General features: G+C 48.3%; 2 protein-coding genes across 7 annotated transcripts in view; one reads left to right on the plus strand and one right to left on the minus strand.

Moving 5' to 3' along the window:
* Window positions 1-541, plus strand: part of echdc2 (enoyl CoA hydratase domain containing 2) — a 34,520-nt gene extending 33,979 nt beyond the window's left edge. For 2 of the 3 annotated variants that reach the window (XM_038794229.1, XM_038794230.1), the window contains exon 10: window positions 118-541. In XM_038794229.1, coding sequence (XP_038650157.1) covers window positions 118-256 — 139 coding nt within the window. In that variant the 3' untranslated portion in view covers window positions 257-541. The remainder of the gene's footprint in view (window positions 1-117) is intronic. The other variant, XR_005460329.1, reaches the window with a different exon arrangement.
* zyg11 (zyg-11 homolog (C. elegans)) overlaps window positions 1-21,209 on the minus strand; it is a 75,637-nt gene that overhangs the window by 5,155 nt on the left and 49,273 nt on the right. For 3 of the 4 annotated variants that reach the window (XM_038794222.1, XM_038794224.1, XM_038794226.1), the window contains 4 exons: window positions 14,885-14,937; window positions 13,684-13,781; window positions 12,896-13,125; window positions 9,143-9,659 (listed from right to left, as the gene is read on the minus strand). In XM_038794222.1, the coding sequence (XP_038650150.1) occupies window positions 12,929-13,125; window positions 13,684-13,781; window positions 14,885-14,937 (348 nt within the window). In that variant the 3' untranslated portion in view covers window positions 9,143-9,659; window positions 12,896-12,928. Of the gene's footprint in view, window positions 1-9,142; window positions 9,660-12,895; window positions 13,126-13,683; window positions 13,782-14,884; window positions 14,938-21,209 lie in introns of those variants that run through there. The other variant, XM_038794223.1, reaches the window with a different exon arrangement.

The raw sequence follows: 21,209 nt of genomic DNA on the forward strand, positions 1-21,209 counted from the left end.
GGCATAATAATCGGGGATTTATGTCTTGTGGTTAAATGGAAAACCTTCAATTAAGCTATTCATTACAAAAAAAATTAAAATATTTTGTTGAGATAATTATATGTTTTGCTAATACAGGTCATTCCTACAAGGGACCGGTTGGAAGGTATGGCAGCATTTAAAGAAAAACGATTACCACATTTTACTGGAGAATAAAATGAAACAAGTCTCAGATCTACAAGATAAGGATTCCAGCTACAATCACAGGGTTGCTTAAATTCTGAACTTTTACATAATCTTTCTGACAGATTACCTTTCTGAAAGGAGATTACTGAACTTTTTGCCTTGTTTCCACATCAAGTACTATAATAATCAGTCCAAATTTCATCCTGGACAATATTTTCACTGTATGTCATTTAATGGGAAATTATTGTAGAAGTGAATTTGATGTGAGTAGTCCCAATGATGAGTTCATCAGAAGGTAGCAATCCTGAATATATACTGCACAACTCTGCTTTCAATAGTACTTCTGGACAACTGATTAAATATTTGGTCTTTTTTTCCTGGGTTGATAAATGTATTTTTGTTCCACCCATTCTCCTGTCTACCCAAAACCATTCTATTTACTCATCTGAGACTGTTGAACAGCAGTGCAATGTTGTAAACTAATCTCAATGTTTAACAGTAAACCAGTTAACAATTAGCAACTCTTTAGTTGTAATCTACTGTTAGACATTAAACTGAGGTAATTATCTTCCAACAGAAAATTGCACAAAAATGGGTCATGACTTTGGAAAGAGGACTTTGATTAAAAGGTCCCTACAACTGGTGACAGTACTGATTTTGACTGCCTTCTAGGTGGTAGTTGTTAGCTTGTATGTTTTGAAATTTAAAACGGTCTGTTTAACTTCAAAATTTAACTTTTAAATTTGATAATGAGGAAACTATCCCATCCTTTAATAATTGGATGATGGGAAGCAGAACTGTACTGTTGTATTTTCTATATAGACCATTGCTTCATAATAGGCTAAGCCCTGCTACATGTAGTGCTGCTATCACTGATATGTCCGCTAACCAATACAATGCACTATTAATGCTTTCCTGGAAGTAACAGCACAAAGACTGTAGAATAGGGCTGTAAGATAGCTGGTTCAATCCCCTATTTGTGCTGAGTTTGCTGATCAGTTGTCCAGCAATTCCTGCTGTAGGCCTAGCATATCCGGATGTTTTATAGACATTGATTTGATCAATTCCTGTTGATAAACTGGCAACATTTCAGTGTCCAAGCCTCATACATGAACAGTGAGGGACAAGAAACTAGTACCATCATGCACCAATATCAGAAGGAAATTAGTGAGGAAAGAGGAATAAAGTCATCTGTTTCTGTATAATTGCACAATTTTACAGGCAATTGTTCGTTTAAATCTCACCACAGCTATGCTACTTGAGAAGCAACAAATTACACTGTTGAGAAATGTCAAGGCACTTAAAATTGAAAATGATCACTTGATGTTATGTAAGGAGGGGAGTCAACATGGTGATTTTGAAAAAATATCTGAGGGGAGGTTGAGCAAGGACATTCCAACATCTCGGGCCTACTGGTAGATATGGGTTCCTGGAGACAGACGTACAGGAAGGAGAAAGAGATATACAACCACAAAAGGAAAATTAAATTTTTTTGATGCTTTGAAGATCAAGGATGCGATTGGATGGCCTCACGACGCTTGAGTGAGCACGCAATGCCACTATTAGATCGTGGCAGAGAGCAAAGTTTGGAAACTTTGGAAATCGCATGGCCGCACCTTGTCAATTGCAGCAGCTCTGGGTAAACCTGGTCCAGAAGCTCAGCATCTGTCTGGGACCCAGCTGTGTCCTGGGATCCAGCAGACCTCCGAGTACTGTCTCAGCTGGGTGTTCCTACCTTCACCTGATGTGCATGGCAACTGTGAGGTGATCACCAGAATGCACCTCAGAAGCCTGTCCACTACTGTGGCCCACCGAGGTGTGTGTTTCTGCATTGGTGGAGGGCGGGGATGACAACTGTGCCGCAAATATGCTAGTCTCCTCGCAGCTCCCCTCCAAGGTGTTCTCTTGGGGGCAGGATGGTTTGAGTAGGGTGATAATTGCTCGGCACAACATCGAGGGCCGAAGGGCCTGTTCTGTGCTGTTCTATGTTCTATATTGGCCAGCACCATCAGATGGACATGTGGTCAGTGAGAGGGACGGATCATTCTGTCTGGCATAAACAACTCACGGGTCACAGGTCATCTGGGTGGGGGCCGGTGGATCCTCTACACCATACGCCAACCTCTACAGCGATGACCGATCTGTCCTCGATTACCCTGGGACCTCCAGGGCCCGTTCCTCGTAGGGGGCGAGGACTCGGATATCTGGCACCCCGCCTTAGCTCTCGCCTGTCTGTTGTGGGCCAGGTTATCCTGCGGGGACACAGAGGGCATCATGAAACACATGCTTCATGCATTGCGAGGGGCGTGCGTGGGCAGCTTTGCTGGACATGGAGGGGCCGGGGCACAGGTATGGTACCGGGTGGGGGCAGAGCCAGGCGCAAGTCTTTGGGTTTGGGGGATGCCGGTGCCAACTCACACATGCAGCCTGGTGCAGCTACCCAAGCTGATAGGCGCTGCCACTTCCTCCCAGGCAACACTGGCTGCCGGGTGGCTGATCCTCCAAGCCCCTCGGTGGCCAGGTCAGCATCCCCAAATCGTGGGGAAGGTCTCCTCTGTCGCATGGCTATGTGTTGTTTGCTCTGTGGGATTGATTTAAGCTCCCTCTCGTTTAGCGGGGAAGTAGCTGGCGCTGTCCTGGTGAATCAGCTGGCGCTGTCCTGGTGAATCAGCTGGTGGGACCATCATTTACATGAGCCTATGGGCCCTCATGAAGTGGACCAATTAGTGTTTGATACTGGTGACAGCCTTGCCGGGTCGTGCGGCGGGAAGCTCACGGCTTCAGTGTCAATAGAACATAGAACATTACAGCGCAGTACAGGCCCTTCGGCCATCGATGTTGCGCCGACCTGTGAAACCACTCTAAAGCCAATCTACACGATTCCCTTATCGTCCATATGTCTAGCCAATGACCATTTAAATGCCCTTAATGTTGGCGAGTCCAGTACTGTTGCAGGCAGGTTATTCCACGCCCTTACTACTCTGAGTAAAGAACCTACCTCTGACATCTGTCCTATATCTATCTCCCCTCAATTTAAAGCTATGTCCCCTCGTGCTAGACATCACCATCCGAGGAAAAAGGCTCACTGTCCACCCTATCTAGTCCTCTGATCATCTTGTATGCCTCAATTAAGTCACCTCTTAATCTTCTAACGAAAACAGCCTCAAGTCTCTCAGCCTTCCCTCACAAGGGGCGGAATTCTCCGACCCCCTGCAGGGTCAGGGAATCGCCCGGGGCTGGCGTATATCCCACCCCCGCCGTGGCCGGAATTCTCTGCCACCCGGGAATCGGCGGGAGCTAGAATCGCGCCCCACCGATCGGCGGGCCCCCTCCGGCGATTATCCGGCCCACGATGGGCCGAATTCCCGCCGCTGACAGGCCTCTCCCGCCGACGTGGTTTAAACCACCTATGTGCTGGCAGGAGCAGGCGGCGCGAGCGGGCCCCCGGGGGAGGGGCGTGGGGCAATTGGACCCCACGGGGTGCCCCCACGGTGGCCTGGCCCGTGATCGGGGCCCACCGATCGGCAGGCGGGCCTGTGCCGTGGGTGCACTCTTTCTTCCGCTGCCACCACCATGGCGGAGGTGGAAGAGACCCCCTCCACCGCGCATGCGCTGGTGGTGATGTCAGTGCCCGCTGACGCTCCAGCGCATGCGTGGACTCACACCGACCAGCAAAGGCCTTTCGGCCAGCCCCAACGCCGGCTGGCGTGGCGCCAAAGGCAATCGGCGGAGCGGGAGCCACTCCCGTGGGGGCCTAGATCCTAAAGGTGCGGAGAATTCCGCACCTTTGGGGAGGCCAGATGCCAGAGTGGTTGGCGCCACTCCGCTACGCCGGGACCACCCGCCCCACCAGCTGGGGGAGAATTTCACCCAAGGTCTTCCCTCCATACCAGGCAACATTCTGGTAAATCTCCTCTGCACCCTTTCCAATGCTTCCACATCCTTCCTATAATGCGGCGACCAGAACTGCACGCAATACTCCAAATGCGGCTGCACCAGAGTTTTGTACAGCTGCAACATGACCTCATGACTCCGAAACTCAATCCCTCTACCAATAAAAGCTAACACACCGTACGCCTTCTTAACAACCCTCTCAACCTGGGTGGCAACTTTCAGGGATCTATGTACATGGACACCGAGATCTCTCTGCTCATCCACACTACCAAGAATCTTCCCATTAGCCCAGTACTCTGTATTCCTGTTACTCCTTCCAAAATGAATCACCTCACACTTTTCTGCATTAAACTCCATTTGCCACCTCTCAGCCCAGTGCTGCAGCTTATCTATGTCCCTCTGTAACTTGTAACATCCTTCCGCACTGTCCACAACTCCACCGACTTTAGTGTCATCTGCAAATTTACTCACCCATGCTTCTACACTTCCTCCGGGTCATTTATAAAAATGACAAACAGCAGTGGCCCCAAAACAGATCCTTGTGGTACACCACTAGTAACTGGACTCCAGTCTGAACATTTCCCATCAACCATCACCCTTTATCTTCTTCCAGCTAGCCAATTTCTGATCCAAACTGCTCAATCACCCTGAATCCCATGCCTCCGTATTTTCTGCAATAGCCTACCGTGGGGAACCTTATCAAACGCTTCACTGAAATCCATATACACCACATCAACTGCTTTACCCTCATCCACCTGTTTGGTCACCTTCTCAAAGAACTCAATAAGGTTTGTGAGGCACGACCTGCCCGTTACAAAACCATGTTGACTATCTCTAATCAAATTATTCCTTTCTAGATGATTATACATCCTATCTCTTACAAACCTTTCAAGACTTTGCCCACAACAGAAGTAAGGCTCACTGCTCTATAGTTACCGGGGTTGTCTCTACTCCCCTTCTTGAACAAGGGAACAACATTTGCTATCCTCCAGTCTTCTGGCACTATTCCTGCAGACAAAGATGACTTAAAGATCAAAGCCAAAGGCTCAGCAATCTCCTCCCTAGCTTCCCAGAGAATCCTAGGATAAATCCCACCCAGCCCAGGGGACTTAGCAATTCTGGAAAGTGTGAAAATAGATAACACCTCCTCCTTATGAACCTCAAGCCCTTCCAGTCTAGTAGCCTGTATCTCAGTATTCTCCTCGACAACATTGTCTTTTTCCTGTGTGAATATGGACGAAAAATACTCATTTAGCACCTCTCCTATCTCCTCTGACTCCACGCACAACTTCCCACTACTGTCCTTGATTGGCCCTACTCTTGCCATAGTCATTCTTTTATTCCTGACATATCTATAGAAAGCTTGAGGGTTATCCTTGATCCTACCTGCCAAAGACTTCTCATGTCCCCTCCTGGCTCTTCTTAGCTCTCTCTTTAGTTCCTTCCTAGCTAACTTTTAACTCTCGAGTGCCCTAACTGAACCTTCACATCTCATCTTTACATAAGCCTCCTTCTTCCTCTTGACAAGTGTTTCCACTGCTTTAGTAAACCACGGTTCCCTCGCTCGATCACTTCCTCCCTGCCTGACAGGTACATACTTATTAAGGACACGCACTAGCTGTTCCTTGAACAAGCTCCACATTTCCATTGTGCCCATCCACTGCAGTTTTCCTCTCCATCCCATGCATCCTAAGTCTTGCCTCATCGCATCATAATTGCCTTTCTCCCAGATATAACTCTTGATCTGCGGTGTATGCCTATCCCTTTCCATCACTAAAGTAAATGATATCGAATTGTGCTCACCCATCTCCAAATCTAACACCTATCCTGGTTAATTACCCAGTACCAAATCCAATATGGCCTCACCTCTCGTTGGCCTATCTACATACTGGGCGGTATTCTCCCCTCCCGATAAAAATCGGGATGGCCGTCGTGAAATCGGCAGAGGTTCACGACGGCCTCGGGACCCACTCCCCGCACCTAATTCACCCCCACCCGGGGGGCTAGGAGCGGGCCTCCGTCGTTCCCGGCCGCGACCTCGTCACGCCGGAAATGACGCGCAAAATGGCGCATTTGTGAGGTCATGCGCGGGCTGCCGGTTCCAACCTGCGCATGCGCGGATGACTTCATCGTGCAGACGGCGCGAACCACGCATGCGCGGTGGCCGTCTTTCTCCTCAGCCGCCCGGCAAGATGTGGCGGCTTGATCTTGCCGGGCGGCGGAGGGGAAAGAGTACATCTGTTTTGGACGCTGGCCCAACGATCGGTGGGCACCGATCGCGGGCCTGTCCCCTCCCGAGCACAGTCGTGGTGCTCCCGTGCCAATCGGGCTCTTAGATGCTCCAAACGGGCATCTGGCACCCGTTTCACGAATGCAGCGACCAGGTGTGGTTGCTGCCGTGGTGAAACGGGCGTGAAGGGCCGGCCGCTCGGCCCATCGGGCTCTGAGAATCGCCGTGAAAAACGGCGAGCGACGATTTTTCCGAGCCCTGGGGGGGGGAAAGAGAGAGAATCGCTGGGGGCACCATGGGGGCGTAAAAATGTTAGGAGGCCCTCCCGCGATTCTCCCACGCCACGTGGGGAGCGGAGAATTCCGCCCACTGTGTCAGGACACCCTCCTGCACACATTGGACAAAAACGGACCCGTCTAAAGTACTCGAACTATAGCGTTTCCAGTCAATATTTGGAAAGTTAAAGTCCCCCATTACAACTACCGTGTTGCTTTCGCTCCTATCCAGAATCATCTTTGCATTCCTTTCCTCTACATCACTGGGACTTTTCGGAGGCCTACAGAAAACCCCTAACAGGGTGACCTCTCCTTTCCTGTTTCTAACCTCAGCCCATACTACCTCAGTAGACGAGTCCTCATCAAACTTCCTTTCTGCCACCGTAATATTGTCCTTGACTAACAATGCCACCCCTCCCCCTCTTTTACCACCTTCCCTGAGCTTACTGAAATATCTCAACCCAGGCACCTGCAACAACCATTCCTGTCCCTGCTCTATCCATGTCTCCAAAATGACCACAACATCGAAGTCCCAGGTACCAACCCATGCCGCAAGTTCACCCACCTTATTCCGGATGCTCCTGGCATTGAACACACACTTTAAACCACCTTCCTGCCTGCCGGTACTCCTGCAACTTTGAAACCTTACTCATGACCTCACTACTCTCAACCTCCTGTATACTGGAGCTACAATTCAGGTTCCCAATCCCCTGCTGAACTAGTTTAAACCCTCCCAAAGAGCATTAGCAAATATCCCCCCCCCCCCAGGAGATTGGTACCCCTCTGGTCCAGGTGTAGACCATCCCATTTGTAGAGGTCCCACCTACCCCAGAATGAGCCCCAATCATCCAGGAATCTGAAACCCTCCTGCACATCCCTGTAGCCACGTGTTCAACTGCTCTCTCTCCCTATTCCTCATCTCACTAGCACGTGGCATGGGTAACAACCCAGAGATAATAACTCTGTTTGTCCTAGATCTAAGTTCCCTGAATTCCTGCCTTACATCCCTATCCCTTTTCCCACCTATGTCGTTGGTACCTATGTGGATCACGACTTGGGGTTGCTCCCCCTCCCCCTTAAGGATCCCGAAAACACGATCCATCACGGACCCTGGCACCTGGGAGGCAACACACCAACTGCGAGTCTCTCTCGTTCCCACAGAATCTCCTATCTATCCCCCCAATTATGGAGTCTCCAATGACTAAAGCTCTACTCCTCTCCCCCCTTCCCTTCTGAGCAACAGGGACAGACTCTGTGCCAGAGACCTGTACCCCATGGCTTACCCCTGGTAAGTCCCCCCCCCCCCGTCCCCCCCCACCCAACAGTATCCAAAGCGGTATACTTGTTACTAAGGGGAACAACCACAGGGGATCCCTGTACTGACTCCTTCCTCCCAGCCCCTCTCACCATCACCCATCTATCTTTATTCTTTGGAGTAACTACATCCCTGAAGCTTCTATCTATGACCACCTCTGCCTCCCGAATGATCCGAAGTTCATTCAGCTCCAGTTCCCTAACGCGGTTTCTGAGGAGCTGGAGATGGGTGCACTTCCCACAGATAAAATCAGCAGGGACACTGACGGCGTCCCTCATCTCAAACATTCTGCAGGAGGAACATTGCACTGCCGTCCCTGCCATCCCCTCTAGATAAAAAGAAAAGAAAAAGAAAGAGCTTACCTGTTATTCACTCTACCCCTTAGGTTAAAGGAGGTGGAAGGGTGGGGGCACTACAAGTGTAGTGTCAAGGGCATGGAGTTTGTGGTCAGGACTGAAGATGGCTCCAGTCTTACCACTATTCAGCTGGAGCATATTATGGCTCCATGTTGGATAAGCAGACCAGCAGGACAAGGTGAAGAGGCCAAAACAGCAGTAGCATTTTCCATGTGGATGAAATAGCCAAAGAATAGCTGGGAGGGGGCAAGAAACCACTGCCAGAGATAGTCTAGCTATAAATAATTTAACAAAATGGAGTGCTGTCACATCGTGCTGAGTAACAGAGAAGCAATGTTGAAAGAAGAATTACATGGTTGGAATACATTTGGGTGATGGCAGTTGAATGAATCTGGCTCCCCTCTTCTGAATACCTGTTTAAGTTAAAAAGCTGGGAGGTTAAAAGAATGGTGATTAGCTTGAACATTGTTCTGGTCACTTAGGGTTTTAAAAAAATATATTTTTGTATAAATGGTGACTATCCATGACCAAGCGAGTCAGCTAGAAGCGAGAAACTGACTCCAGCAGGATACTGGTGGGGGGAAAGAGTCAAATCTCGCTCCTTCGGTAATCTGGTCATTTCAACAGAGTCCTGGACATCAGTTCAGCAGACTTGTGGGGGAATATCTGAAAAGAGTAACTAAAAACTTTCACTGAGCTTTGCTTACTGGATCAGACACAAATCCCACCCAAGAGACCCATAATAAATAAACGCATCAACTGAACCAGAAAAACAACTGGGCTCAATGGAGTTCAAGTCAGCTTGTGCGCATTACAGGGTAAGTGAGGGACAGGAAACACTGACCCAGTAACACCAAATCAGTTCCCCACATCTGATTAGAATTTACAGAAAGTAGAATACATAAAGTAAAATCATAATTATTTTAATAGAATTTTTTTAAACTGAGGTATTGATGGCAAGAGTCCCTCTGAGCAGAAAAATCATAAAACCAATGATACTTTAAAACATTTACCTGTACAAGCATTATGAAAGACAAAAACAAGCATCAATACAAAGTAGTTTGGCAATTTCAAACGCCTGTTTCCCCTGAAGGAGTCATCAGCATTTTGTACAAAATATTTTAATAAGGATCAAACATGTTTAAGCTAATCATAGTTCAGCTTTTAGGTGTATGAGTGACATCCAGATTAAGTAAACATTTCATCAGCAGAATTTATTCAAGCATAAGCTGCTTCTGGGAGAACAAAATATCTGCAAAAACAATACCACAAACCACATTAACACTCCACTGTGATATATTCTTCCTGCACCTAGCTTAAAGAAATGTTTAATAGCATACACAGTTTCAATCAGGGAAGTTCTCTTCATAGTCTTCAGAAATAAAAAGGTTACGCGCTGCAAATTTCTCCGAAACATCATCCATCTGTTTGAAAAAGTAAATGCATTTTAATTTGAGACTCGTTACAGCTTCACTTCTAACATTTGCACAACGGGGTTTGTTGAATACTTGAGAAAGTCACTATTAGGGTGCAATTTTTAAAAAAACTATCATTCTTCCCAGTCTTGGCTTTCATTTACAATCAACCATTGCTGACTAATTTTACAAAGCTTTCATCACTAGAAATTTATAAGAATCAGTTCTCCAACTCAATTTAAATTTTACTTTAAAAGAAGTAGAATAGTGTGATTTCTTGTGCCAATGGTACAGTGAACTCCATTCATAAAGTCACAAACAGGGAGATCTACTCTATAATTCCACCCCAAGTGCTAAAATGAATACAGCTGAACTCCAATCAAGTCACCGCTATAACATTTCCAGCTGGGCACTACACTTGTACTTTGCAAGAACCCAACAGATTGCTATAGCACCAGAAGTACTGTACGCAGGAGCCAGCAAGTGCCGAAGCAATAAAATAAAAAGGATTTGAACATATGGTTGTTCCTCCTGCAAGATTGGAATAGCAAGTACCAGACACCGCTGTCAGGTGGAATAAGTGGTTCTTTTTCTGATTGGCTGGCAGTGACTAGTGGGGCACCGCAGGGATCTGTGCTAAGACCCCAACTATTCACATTATATATTAATGATTTGGACGAGGGAACTAAATGTATTATTTCCAAATTTGCAGATGATACAAAATTGGGTGGGAGGGCGAGAGAGCTGTGAGGAGAATGCAGAGATACTTCAGAAGGATTTGGACAGGCTGAGTGAGTGGGCACATGCATGGCAGATGCAGTAAAATGTTGGTAAATGTGAGGTTATCCGCTTTGGTAGCAAAAATAGGAGGACAGATTATTATTTGAATGGGTGTAAATTGAGATAGGTGCATACTCGGCAAGACCTTGGTGTCCTCATGCATCAATCTCTGAAAGTAAGCGCACAGGCAAGACCTTGGTGTCCTCATGCATCAATCTCTGAAAGTAAGCGCACAGGTACAGCAGGCAGTAAAGAAGGCAAATGGTATGTGGGCCTTCCTAGCGAGAGGATTTGAATATAGGAATAGAGATGTTTTACTGCAATTGTATAGGGCATTGGTGAGGCCACACCTGGAGTATTATGTACCGTCTTGGTGCCCTGATCTGAGGAACGATGTTCTTGCTATGGAAGGAGCGCAGCAAAGGTTTACCAGGCTGATTTCTAGGATGGTGGGACTGTCATACAAGGAGAGACCCGGACTAAAGATTGAGAGGGTCTCTCATAGAAACTTACAAAATTCTAACAGGAATAGACAGGGTAGATTCAGAAAGAATGTTCCCGATGGTGGGGAGTCCAGAACTAGGGATCATAGTTTGAGGATAAGGAGTAAACTTTTTAGGACGGAGGTGAGGAGAACTTACTTCACCCAGAGCGGTGAATCAGTGGAACTTTCTACCACAGAAAGTAGTTGAGGTCAAAACAGTGTGTAATTTCAAGAAGAAAGTTAGCTCTTTGGGACTAAAGGGATTAATGGATATTGGGGAGGGGGGGAAAATCAGCATATTGAACTTGATGATCAGCCATGGCGGAGCAGGCTCGAAGGGCCGAATGGCCCCCTCCTGCTTCTATTTTCTATGTTTCTAACTCTGCATTAAAACAGGGTAACAAACATTTAGCATGGCAACTCTACAGATTCCACTTACAACATTTACATATACAACGCAGCATTAGTTTAAACCTCTGGGGGACCAAGTACAATTGGAGGGGAAAGAATACTTTCAAAAAGATCTCCTTTAAAATAATAATCGGTAATTGTTTTAGAATACATTTACTGGAAGTGAATGCTTTAGACTCAAGAGCATGTGCGAAGAACCTAACTTTAAAATGTGACCCTGCTTGAGAACCACACTTAAATACATCAGAGACAGAATCATACAATTCCTTCAGTGCAGAAAGAGGCCATTCGGCCCATCGTGTCTGCACCAACCCTCTGAAAGAGCACTCCACTTAGGCATCCCCCCCCCCCCCCCCCCCCCGCCCCCCGCCCCCGGCCCACCTAACATGCGCATCTTTGGACACTGAGGGCAATTTAGCATGGCCAATCCACCTAACCTGCACATCTTTGGACTGCGGGAGGAAACCGGAGACACCGTGAGAACATATAAACTCCACACAGTCACCCAAGGCGAGTATTGAACCCGGCACCCTGGCGTTGTGAGGCAGTAATGCTAACTATTGTGCCACCATGCCGCCCCATGAAGGAGAAATGGAAGTCAAAGTTGTTAACACTTTTTACGTAGAAAGATTTCAAAACAATATATGAAGATGGATTTTAGTGTGGAATTATGAGACAAATGTCAATGTTTAAATGGAAACCAAAATGAGAAATAAGGACGGTATAAATGAAAACGCAAGATATACACTGAACTGAAGAGTTCCAGGAGTCTTGAGTGCAGATAAATAAGCTATAAGGTTAAGGGTCAATAGCACCTTCTAATTAGGGGCACAAAGCTCAAGGGCCAAAGGACAAATTTGTTTGTGGCAATTTGGGGCACTCCATAATAGATTGGATATTAAAGCCATACAGAACATAAAATAATTATTCTTTGTCTATTTGAAAAGCAGAATACTGCAGATGCTGGAAATCTGTAATGAAATCAAAAAATGTTTGAAATACTCAGCAGGTTCTGGCAGCATCTGTGGAGCAAAACAGGGTTACTGTTTCAGGTTTGTGACGTTCAGAACTGTGAAAAGTTACAGATGTAATAGGTTTTGAGCAAGGGATGGGTGACACAGGATAGTCTGTACAGGCCTTCCTTTGGCCCTTGATTCTTTGTAATATGTTGTATCACTGAGGAAAGCAAGGAAAGATAATAGAAAGGAAATCTTCTGAAATCGGAGCATGGGTTGTGTTGCCACAAACTGATTTAAGCAGAAGCCTCTGCATCTTAAGAGAAAATTGAATAAAATATTGAAGCAGAGAAAAATACAAGGTCACCAACAGAAGAGAAGCGATGCCAGGTAGGGGAATTGGCCACCTTAAATTGTCCCTTAATTGGGAAGAAAAAGAATTGGGTACTCTGTTAAAAAGAGAAGCATTTTGGATTGTTGTAGTAGAAAGTCAGTGTGCACACAATCAGGATTGCAAATACCCTCCCCATTGCAAGTGGGATAACAAAAGCACAATATTTTAGTACAAACTTTGAGGAATTTAAAGTTACCAAATCCTTCTTAAAAATACTTACTGGTACAATCTGTCAAAAACATCAGCTTACTGCTCAGACCACACTGTGTTTAGTTTCTGGCTTTTTGTGGTAGGAGACAACCTTCCCATGGCGTATAATATACTTCTCCAAACTTTCAATAATGCTTAGAACAATCCGCAGAACATCTGGTGAAATTTGAGGATGGTTCTTAATGTTGTACAGTTTCTGTATTCCACCCTCTTCAATCAGCATGCTACAGTACCTGGGTGCTGTAGAACAGAGCATAAAACGTTGGATGTTATTCTTGAATCTGAAGTTTAATGAAGCAAAAGTAGTCTCTGCCTTAACATATATATGATGGATCATTAACAGACTCTAAAACAATGACCACCCTTTCTGCAGTAATTCAGGTGGCTAATTATATGAAATTCAATGGAACAATTTTACCTGAACTGGGAAACTGATTAGAACAGATTGGCAGCCATTTTATTCATCAATGGCCAACCCATGTCAGTCAGTTTCTTGCCTGGTGAGGTAGGTTAAAATTGTGTGTATGTTAGAGGACAGAGCAGTTTGGAAATTATGCAAATTCTGTTATCAATTGTGGCCGGAGAGAAATTTAACTAACTCAAAGTTAATTAAAAATTGTTACTCCAATTAGACTCCTCTGTAAAGGATTTTTGAAAAATACACGAGAAACCAGAAAAATAGTCACTTCATTTTGAAAATGGATTGAGGTTAAAGGAAAACTTACTTTTAATTCTGCTCAAGCACAATAAACATACATAAACAAGCATTACTGCACTTCATCCACCATTCCCACTTACCATTTTTGCTACAGACATGCTGCATTGCCCAGACCGCCCAAATCTGTACTCCTGGTGTATCAGAGCATTCCAACAATGGAAAAAATGGACTGAATGACCTGAAAATAAATTTTTACTTTATGTTAACAGGAAGGAAAAAGAAAATCTGCAATTCTTAGTAAAGATTCCACTACATTCACAGAATTAGGGTACATTAGGCAATAGATTTAAAACTAAGATGAGGCGAATTTGTGGAACTCATGCTGCCCCATAGTGCGATGGGGAGTCAGAATCATTAAATGGTTTCAAGATGGAGATAGATATCGTTCTGATAAAAAACAGATTAAAGGGATACGGGGAGCAGGTAGAGGGGTTGGTTTGGAGACCAGGAAGAGATCATCTATGATCTGATTGAATGACAGAGCAGATTGAGGGGCTGAATTACCTACATCCACTCCTAATTCCTATGTTCTTATGTACGTTAAGTTTGCACTGAAGCAAAGCAAGTCTGATCTGTTGACTCACTTTCATACTCTGTTCCATTCTTCTCTCCCTGAAGCATGGTGCTCATTTAACATTCATATTTTTGCTCTCATATACATTTTCCACTTTAGAAACTAATTTGCCCATAATTACAAATTCATAGAACTGCTGCAGCAAGGCTATAAAAGTTATTTCCATTTATTTAGTGCCTTTCACAACCGTAGCATGCCCAAAGCAGTGTACAGGCACTTAAATTGTCAGTTGTACTATAGGAAAACATGGCAGCCAATATGCACACAGCAAGGTCCAACAAACAGCAATGAGGTAAATGATTAGGCAATCTATTTGAATGGTGTTGCTGAGATTTTAAATGACAAACCCCTCTGTTAATACCGGGGGATTTTTAATCTCTATTAGAGGGTAGATAGAGTGCCTCAACGCATCGTCCTATCCAACAAATGGCACTATTGATACTAGTGTTCAGTACTGCATTGGTGTCAGCCCAGATTATGTTAAGTTTTTCAGAGGCTTGAGACCTTCTGATCATAATCCGTACAAACCACTTTAGTAAATAAACGTGGAAAAGAAATTTGGATACTGATATATTTTGAAATTGGCTTTAAAACAAAATACACAGAACTTAGTTCATGAACACATTTTATAGTTATCCCTGAATCCCAGTTGCAAGGTTGGGGACTGGAGACCATCACTAAGTGCATCATCAATAACATAAACATACCTGTAAGCGACCATCTCACAATCTGGAGTCGGCCAATTTAGAATGACAGAATTCTGAAAAGAAAAAGAAAGTTAGCTAACTGCCTTTAGATAAATAAAGCAAAATGGTTGCTATTCGGAAAGTAGTAGGGCAAAAGGGGTTTGGTACATATAGTAGGAATTTCAGAATAAATTTCAGTTGTATTGAAGAGGTCCAAGGTACTCATCTCTATTAAAACATAGGGGCCCGATTTAAGGACCTCATCATCGCGCCAGACTTGGTGTCTGGACGAGGCCGTTCTTGCGAGACTTGCGACGCTCAAAATGCCTTGCCAGATTTAACGGAGTCTCACGAGAAATTGCGATCTGGGTCTTGCCCCCGCTAGGCATGATCCAGATCAATGCTTTAAATGAGCCATTAGGTTCATTTAAATATGTGTTTGCAGGATTTTCCTGGTCATAGAATCATACAATTTACAGTGCTGAAGGAGGCCATTCAGCCCATCTAGTCTGCACCGACCCTTGGAAAGAGCACCCTACCCTAGTCCACACCTCCACCCTATCCCCATAATCCCACCCAAACTTTTTGTACACTCAGGGCAATTTAGCATTGCCAATCCACCAAACCTGCACATCTTTGGACATTGGGAGGAAACCAGAGCACCCAGAGGAAACCCACGCAGACAAGGGGGAGAACGAGCAGACTTCACAGTGACCCAAGCCGGGAATCGAACTTGGGACCCTGGAGCTGTGATGCAATTGTGCTAACCACTGTGCTACCCTGCTGCCTATGACCTAATGGCCACCCCGAGACACCTCACCAGGGTGCCGTTTAGTACTGGAATCAGGGCAGGGTGGGCCTTACCAGGTGGAAGAGGGATGTTCCTGGGCGCTTCCCTGAGGCTTTGGGGAAGGGGATGCGGGGGGGGGGGCTGGAAAAATCAGAGCAGCCACATTAAATGGCACCCCGATCTGCAATGAGCCTTTCCTGCTGAGCTCACCAGCAGGAAATAAAAGTGTGGCCTGGGCGGAGATAAAGTTCCCGAGGTCAAAAGAAATCGCCAAGACAAGAAACAGCCCGTTAACTGTGCCCAAATCCAGACATAGCCATCGCGCCCATGTACATAGCACTAAGAAAAAAAGTCACAAAAAGTAATAGTTTGATAGAAAATGTGCAACATCTCAGCATGTAGTAATCCCTGAACAAGGTGGTCTTCAGTCATTTTCATATCATGGCAACAGTGATTCAAGCCAGTTTGTTTCCCTGACTTTCATTTTAAATGGATCATCACAGTGGTCTCAACTGATCAAAAAGAGCAAACTGTTTATCAGCTTAATTTTTGTTGCAAAATGATTGGAAGTGAAGGTGAGTGAGTGATGTACCATCAATTGAACGTGAGACGAGTTGCTGGACAAAAGTATGGCTTTAATCAGCTAGATGTTAGCCCTGCGGTCGATTACAGTATAAGGACGACCGCCGGGAGTACTGGGTATTTATACCCCGCCCTGGAGGCGGGGTTAACTCAGCCTCTCGACCAATCGGGGAGCCATCACATGACTGGTCTCAACCAACCGGTCGAGAGGCACATGACCGACCAGGGCCAATGGTAAGCCGGTGTTCTGCACCAATGGCAGGCAGCTATGCTAATCATACCACCACATTCACCCCTTGCGGAGAAAGAAGCCGGGGGGGGGGGGGTGTCAACGAGAGCTGGGGGGGGGGGGGGGGGGGGGGGGGGGGAGGGGGAGTTGAACTGGTGGTATGAGTAGTAAGGAGAGAAGGAAAAAAAATGTATCCTTGGCTTCCCACTGGCCCAGACATTTATCAACAGTACATAATGTCCATACAAGGTCGATGGTGGTGGTTCAGCCGATGTCCTGGACTCCAGGAGCGATGGTCCTTGAACGGTCTCCGTAACCCAGGCTGGTGGTGGAGACGCCATGGATGGGGGAGGGGTGGCCTGGGTGGGGCGCTGGGGGAAAAAGAACAGGGGGGGGGGGTCTGTGGTGCAGGGGGGAGAAGGGCCGCACGCCGGCGGGTGCCAGGTCCCGGAGGGAGACCGTGTCCTGCCGACCGTCGGGGTACTCCACGTACGCATACTGCGGGTTAGCGTGGAGTAACTGGACTTGTTCCACCAACGGGTCGGACTTGTGCACTCGCATATGCTTCCGGAGCAAGATGGGTCCGGGGGCGGCCAGCCACGTCGGGAGAGGGGATCCGGAGGCCGACTTCCTGGGGAAAACAAGAAGACGTTCATAAGGTGTCTGATTTGTTGTGGTACAGAGGAGGGAGCGGATAGAATGTAGGGCATCGGGGATAACCTCTTGCCATCGGGAAATAGGGAGATCTCTGGACCGACAGGCCAGTAGTATGGTCTTCCAGATGGTACCATTCTCCCGCTCGACCTGTCCGTTACCCCGAGGGTTATAGCTGGTTATCCTGCTAGAGGCAATGCCCCTTCTGAGCAGGAATTGACGCAGCTTGTCGCTCATAAAGGAGGACCCCCGATCGCTATGTATGTACGCGGGGTAGCCGAACAGGGAGAAGATGGAGAGGAGGGCCTTAATGACGGTCGATATGGTCAAGTCGGGGCAGGGAATGGCGAAGGGGAAGCGGGAGTATTCATCGATCACCGCCAGGAAGTAAATGTTGCGGTTGCTAGAGGGAAGGGGCCCCTTGAAGTCAATGCTGAGACGTTCGAAGGGGTGGGATGCTTTGATCAGATGCACACGCTCGGGGCGGTAAAAGTGCGGTTTGCACTCTGCGCAGATGTGGCAGTCACGGGTTATTGTCCTGACTTCCTCGATGGAGTAGGGCAGGTTGCGGGTCTTTATAAAATGATAGAAACGGGTCACCCCTGGATGGCAGAGGTCCGCGTGGAGGGAGCGGAGGCAGTCTCTGCGCGCTGGCACAGGTACTGCAGGACAGGGCATCAGGAGGCTCATTAAGCTTCCCAGGACAATACAAGATATCGTAGTTGTACATGGACAACTCGATCCGCCACCGCAAGATCTTGTAATTCTTAATCTTGCCCCTCTGTGCATTATCGAACATGAAGGCCACTGACCATTGGTCTGTGAGGAGGGTAAACTTCCTGCCGACCAAATAGTGCCTCCAATGTCGCACAGCTTCGACTATGGCCTGGGTTTCCTTTTCCACTGAGGAGTGGCGGAGTTCGGAAGCCTGGAGGGTTCTGGAGAAGAAGGCCACGGGTCTGCCCGCTTGGTTCAGGGTGGCCGCCAGAGCTACTTCTGATGCGTCGCTCTCGACCTGGAAGGGGAGGGACTCGCCGACGGCGCGCATCGTGGCCTTTGCGATGTCCGATTTGATGCGGCTAAAGGCCTGGCAGGCCTCTGACGACGGCAGGAAGGTCGTGGACCGAATGAGGGGACGGGCCTTGTCGGCGTAATTGGGAACCCATTGGGCGTAGTAAGCGTAGAAACCCAGGCAGCGTTTAAGGGATTTGAGGGTATTGGGGAGAGGGAGTTCCATCAGGGGGCGCATGCGTTCGGGGTCGGGGCCTATCACTCTGTTACGCACTACGTAGCCGAGGATGGCTAGACGGTCGGTGCTAAACACGCACTTATCCTTATTGTAAGTTAGGTTAAGGAGTTTTGCGGTTTGGAGGAATTTTCGGAGGTTGATGTCGTGGTCCTGCTGGTCGTGGCCGCAGATGGTGACATTATAGAGGTACGGGAAGGTAGCCCGTAATCCGTACTCGTCGACTATTCGGTCCATCTCCAATTGGAAGACCGAGACCCATTTGTGACACCGGATGGAACCCTGAGGAAGTGGTAGAGGCGCCCATCAGCCTCGAACGCAGTGTACTTGCGGTCACTCGCGCGGATGGGGAGCTGGTGATAAGCGGACTGGAGGTCCACCGTGGAGAAGACTTTGTATTTCGTAATCTCGTTTACCATGGCGGAAATACGGGGGAGAGGATACGCGTCCAGTTGCGTAAACCGGTTGATGGTCTGGCTGTAGTCGATGACCATCCGGTTTTTCTCCCCAGTCCGGACCACCAGCACTTGGGCTCGCCAGGGACTGTTGCTGGCCTCGATGACCCCTTCCTTCAGCAACCTCTGGACCTCGGACCTGATGAAGGTCCGGTCCTGGGCGCTGTACCGTCTGCTCCGTTTCGTGACGGGTTTGCAATCGGGGGTGAGATTAGCAAACAAGGAGGGGGGGTCCACTTTGAGGGACGCGAGGCTGCAGACAGTGAGGGGGGAGTATAGGGCCGCCGAATTGGATGGTCAAGCTCTGCAGGTTGCACTGGAAGTCCAGTCCTAGGAGTGCCAGTGCGCAAAGGTCGGGGAGGATAAGTAGTTTATAATGTTTAAAAACCTTCCCTTGGACCGTGAGGCCCGCGATGCAGCACCCGGTGATGCGGATGGAGTGCGAACCTGAGGCTAACCTGATTTTATGTTTTACAGGGTGGACACAGAGCGCGCAGCGTCTTACCGTGTCAGGGTATACGAAGCTTTCCGTGCTCCCGGAGTCCAGCAGGCTGCCCGTCTCGTGCCTGTTGAGGTGGATTAGCGTTGTCGTCTTGGTGAGCGTGCGTGGACGTGACTGGTCGAGCTGAATGGCCGCAAGCCATGGAGAAGATCCATCGTCGACGGCGGCCGAGTGGGTGCTGGCAGGACCTTGTGTGCCAGTCCAGGATGGCGGCGCCCAGGTCCCGCACGTGGAGTCAGGGCCCCAAGATGGCATCGCCCAGGACCCGCACGTGGCGTCCGGGGCCCAAGATGGCGGCGCCTGCTGGACCCTCGTGGTTGCTGGGGGCGGGGTTAGCGGTGCCGGCGGGCCGATCGGAGCAGCTGAGAGCGGGGGCAGAGAGGCGCGCAGGCCGGGCGCAGGGGCCCGGGGACGAGAGATTGGCGCGGTGCGCTGGAAGGGCCCGGAAGAGGAGATCCCCAGTCGCTGCGCAGCACAGCAGCGACCGATTTGGCCTGGCAGACCGACGAAAAATGGCCCTTCTTCCCGCAGCTCTTACAAAGGGCGGAGCGGGCCGGGCAGCGCGGGCGAGGGTGTTTGGCGAACCCACAGAAATAGCAGCGGGGCCCCGCGGACTTGTCGGGGCGTCCGGCGGCGCAGGCCTGAAGGGAGTCGGGAGCGATGGATGGCGGTGGGGAAGCGTGCCAGGAGGCCCAGGGCGCTGCAGCGCGGCTGGGGCATAGGCGCGGGCGTTTAAGTCGGCGACCTCCAGGGGGGTGGAGAGAGTCTGTGCCTCAGTTAGGCTGAGGTCGTCTTTTTCCAGCATCCGCTGGCGGATAGCAGAGGACTGCATCCCAGCCACGTAAGCATCTCTGATCAAAAGTTCCACGTGCTCAGTGGCTGAAACTTGGAGGCAGGCGCAATTCCTCCCCAGGACAGCGCGGGCCTGGTAAAAATCGTCTAAGGACTCACCGGGGAGCTGTTGTCCGGTAGCCAGCAGATGTCGGGTGAACACCCGGTTTACCGGCTTAAGAAACTGTCCTTTCAGCTTATCCATGGCCACGTCGTACTCTTTTTCTTCCCCTATCATTGCGTAGGCCACCATGCCCACGCTGGAATGGAGAATATGAAGCTTCTGTGCCATGGTGGGGGTGCTGCTTGCGGTCGCAGGTAGCCATGGAAACACGCCAGCCAATGCTTGAAGATTTCCGATGTGTTCGGAGTTTGCGGGCTGATGCGGAGGCATTCGGGCTTGATCCGGAGCTCCATCTTCAAATTTCTAGCTGATTAAATTGATGTACCATCAATTGAACGTGAAACGAGTTGCTGGACAAAAGTATGGCTTTAATCAGCTAGATGTTAGCCCTGTGGTCGATTACAGTACAAGGACGACCACCGGAGTACTGGGTATTTATACCCCGTTAACTCAGCCTCTCGACCAATCGGGGAGCCGTCACATGACTGGTCTCAACCAACCAGTCGAGAGGCACATGACCGACCAGGGCCAATGGTAAGCCGGTGTTCTGCACCAATGGCAGGCAGCTATGCTAATCATACCACCACAGTGAGCAGCCTTTTTACGCCTCAAGACCTTAGCATTACTATTTCCTGCTCCTCTCCGCCACATCACGATGGTGCACTTTCAGTTGACAATCAATCATTTAAGTGCAAGACAAAGCAGATTCCAAAATCTCCAACACTGGATAAAGCTTATTAATGGTTTCCCACTACAGTTTCCAACAGGTAAAATCAATTAATATCTTAAAAATTCGCTGTGAATCTGACACCAAGGCAAAAAATAAAGTCGCCATAATCTCAGATGACCACAGGCTTTGAGGAGGAGAGCTGACTGGTGGTGATTTAACCTGAGGATCACCACACCTCAGGTGAGGGGCAAAGTTGAGAAGGC

This window comes from Scyliorhinus canicula, chromosome 4 (genome assembly GCF_902713615.1).
Source record: "Scyliorhinus canicula chromosome 4, sScyCan1.1, whole genome shotgun sequence".
Taxonomy (NCBI): domain Eukaryota; kingdom Metazoa; phylum Chordata; class Chondrichthyes; order Carcharhiniformes; family Scyliorhinidae; genus Scyliorhinus; species Scyliorhinus canicula.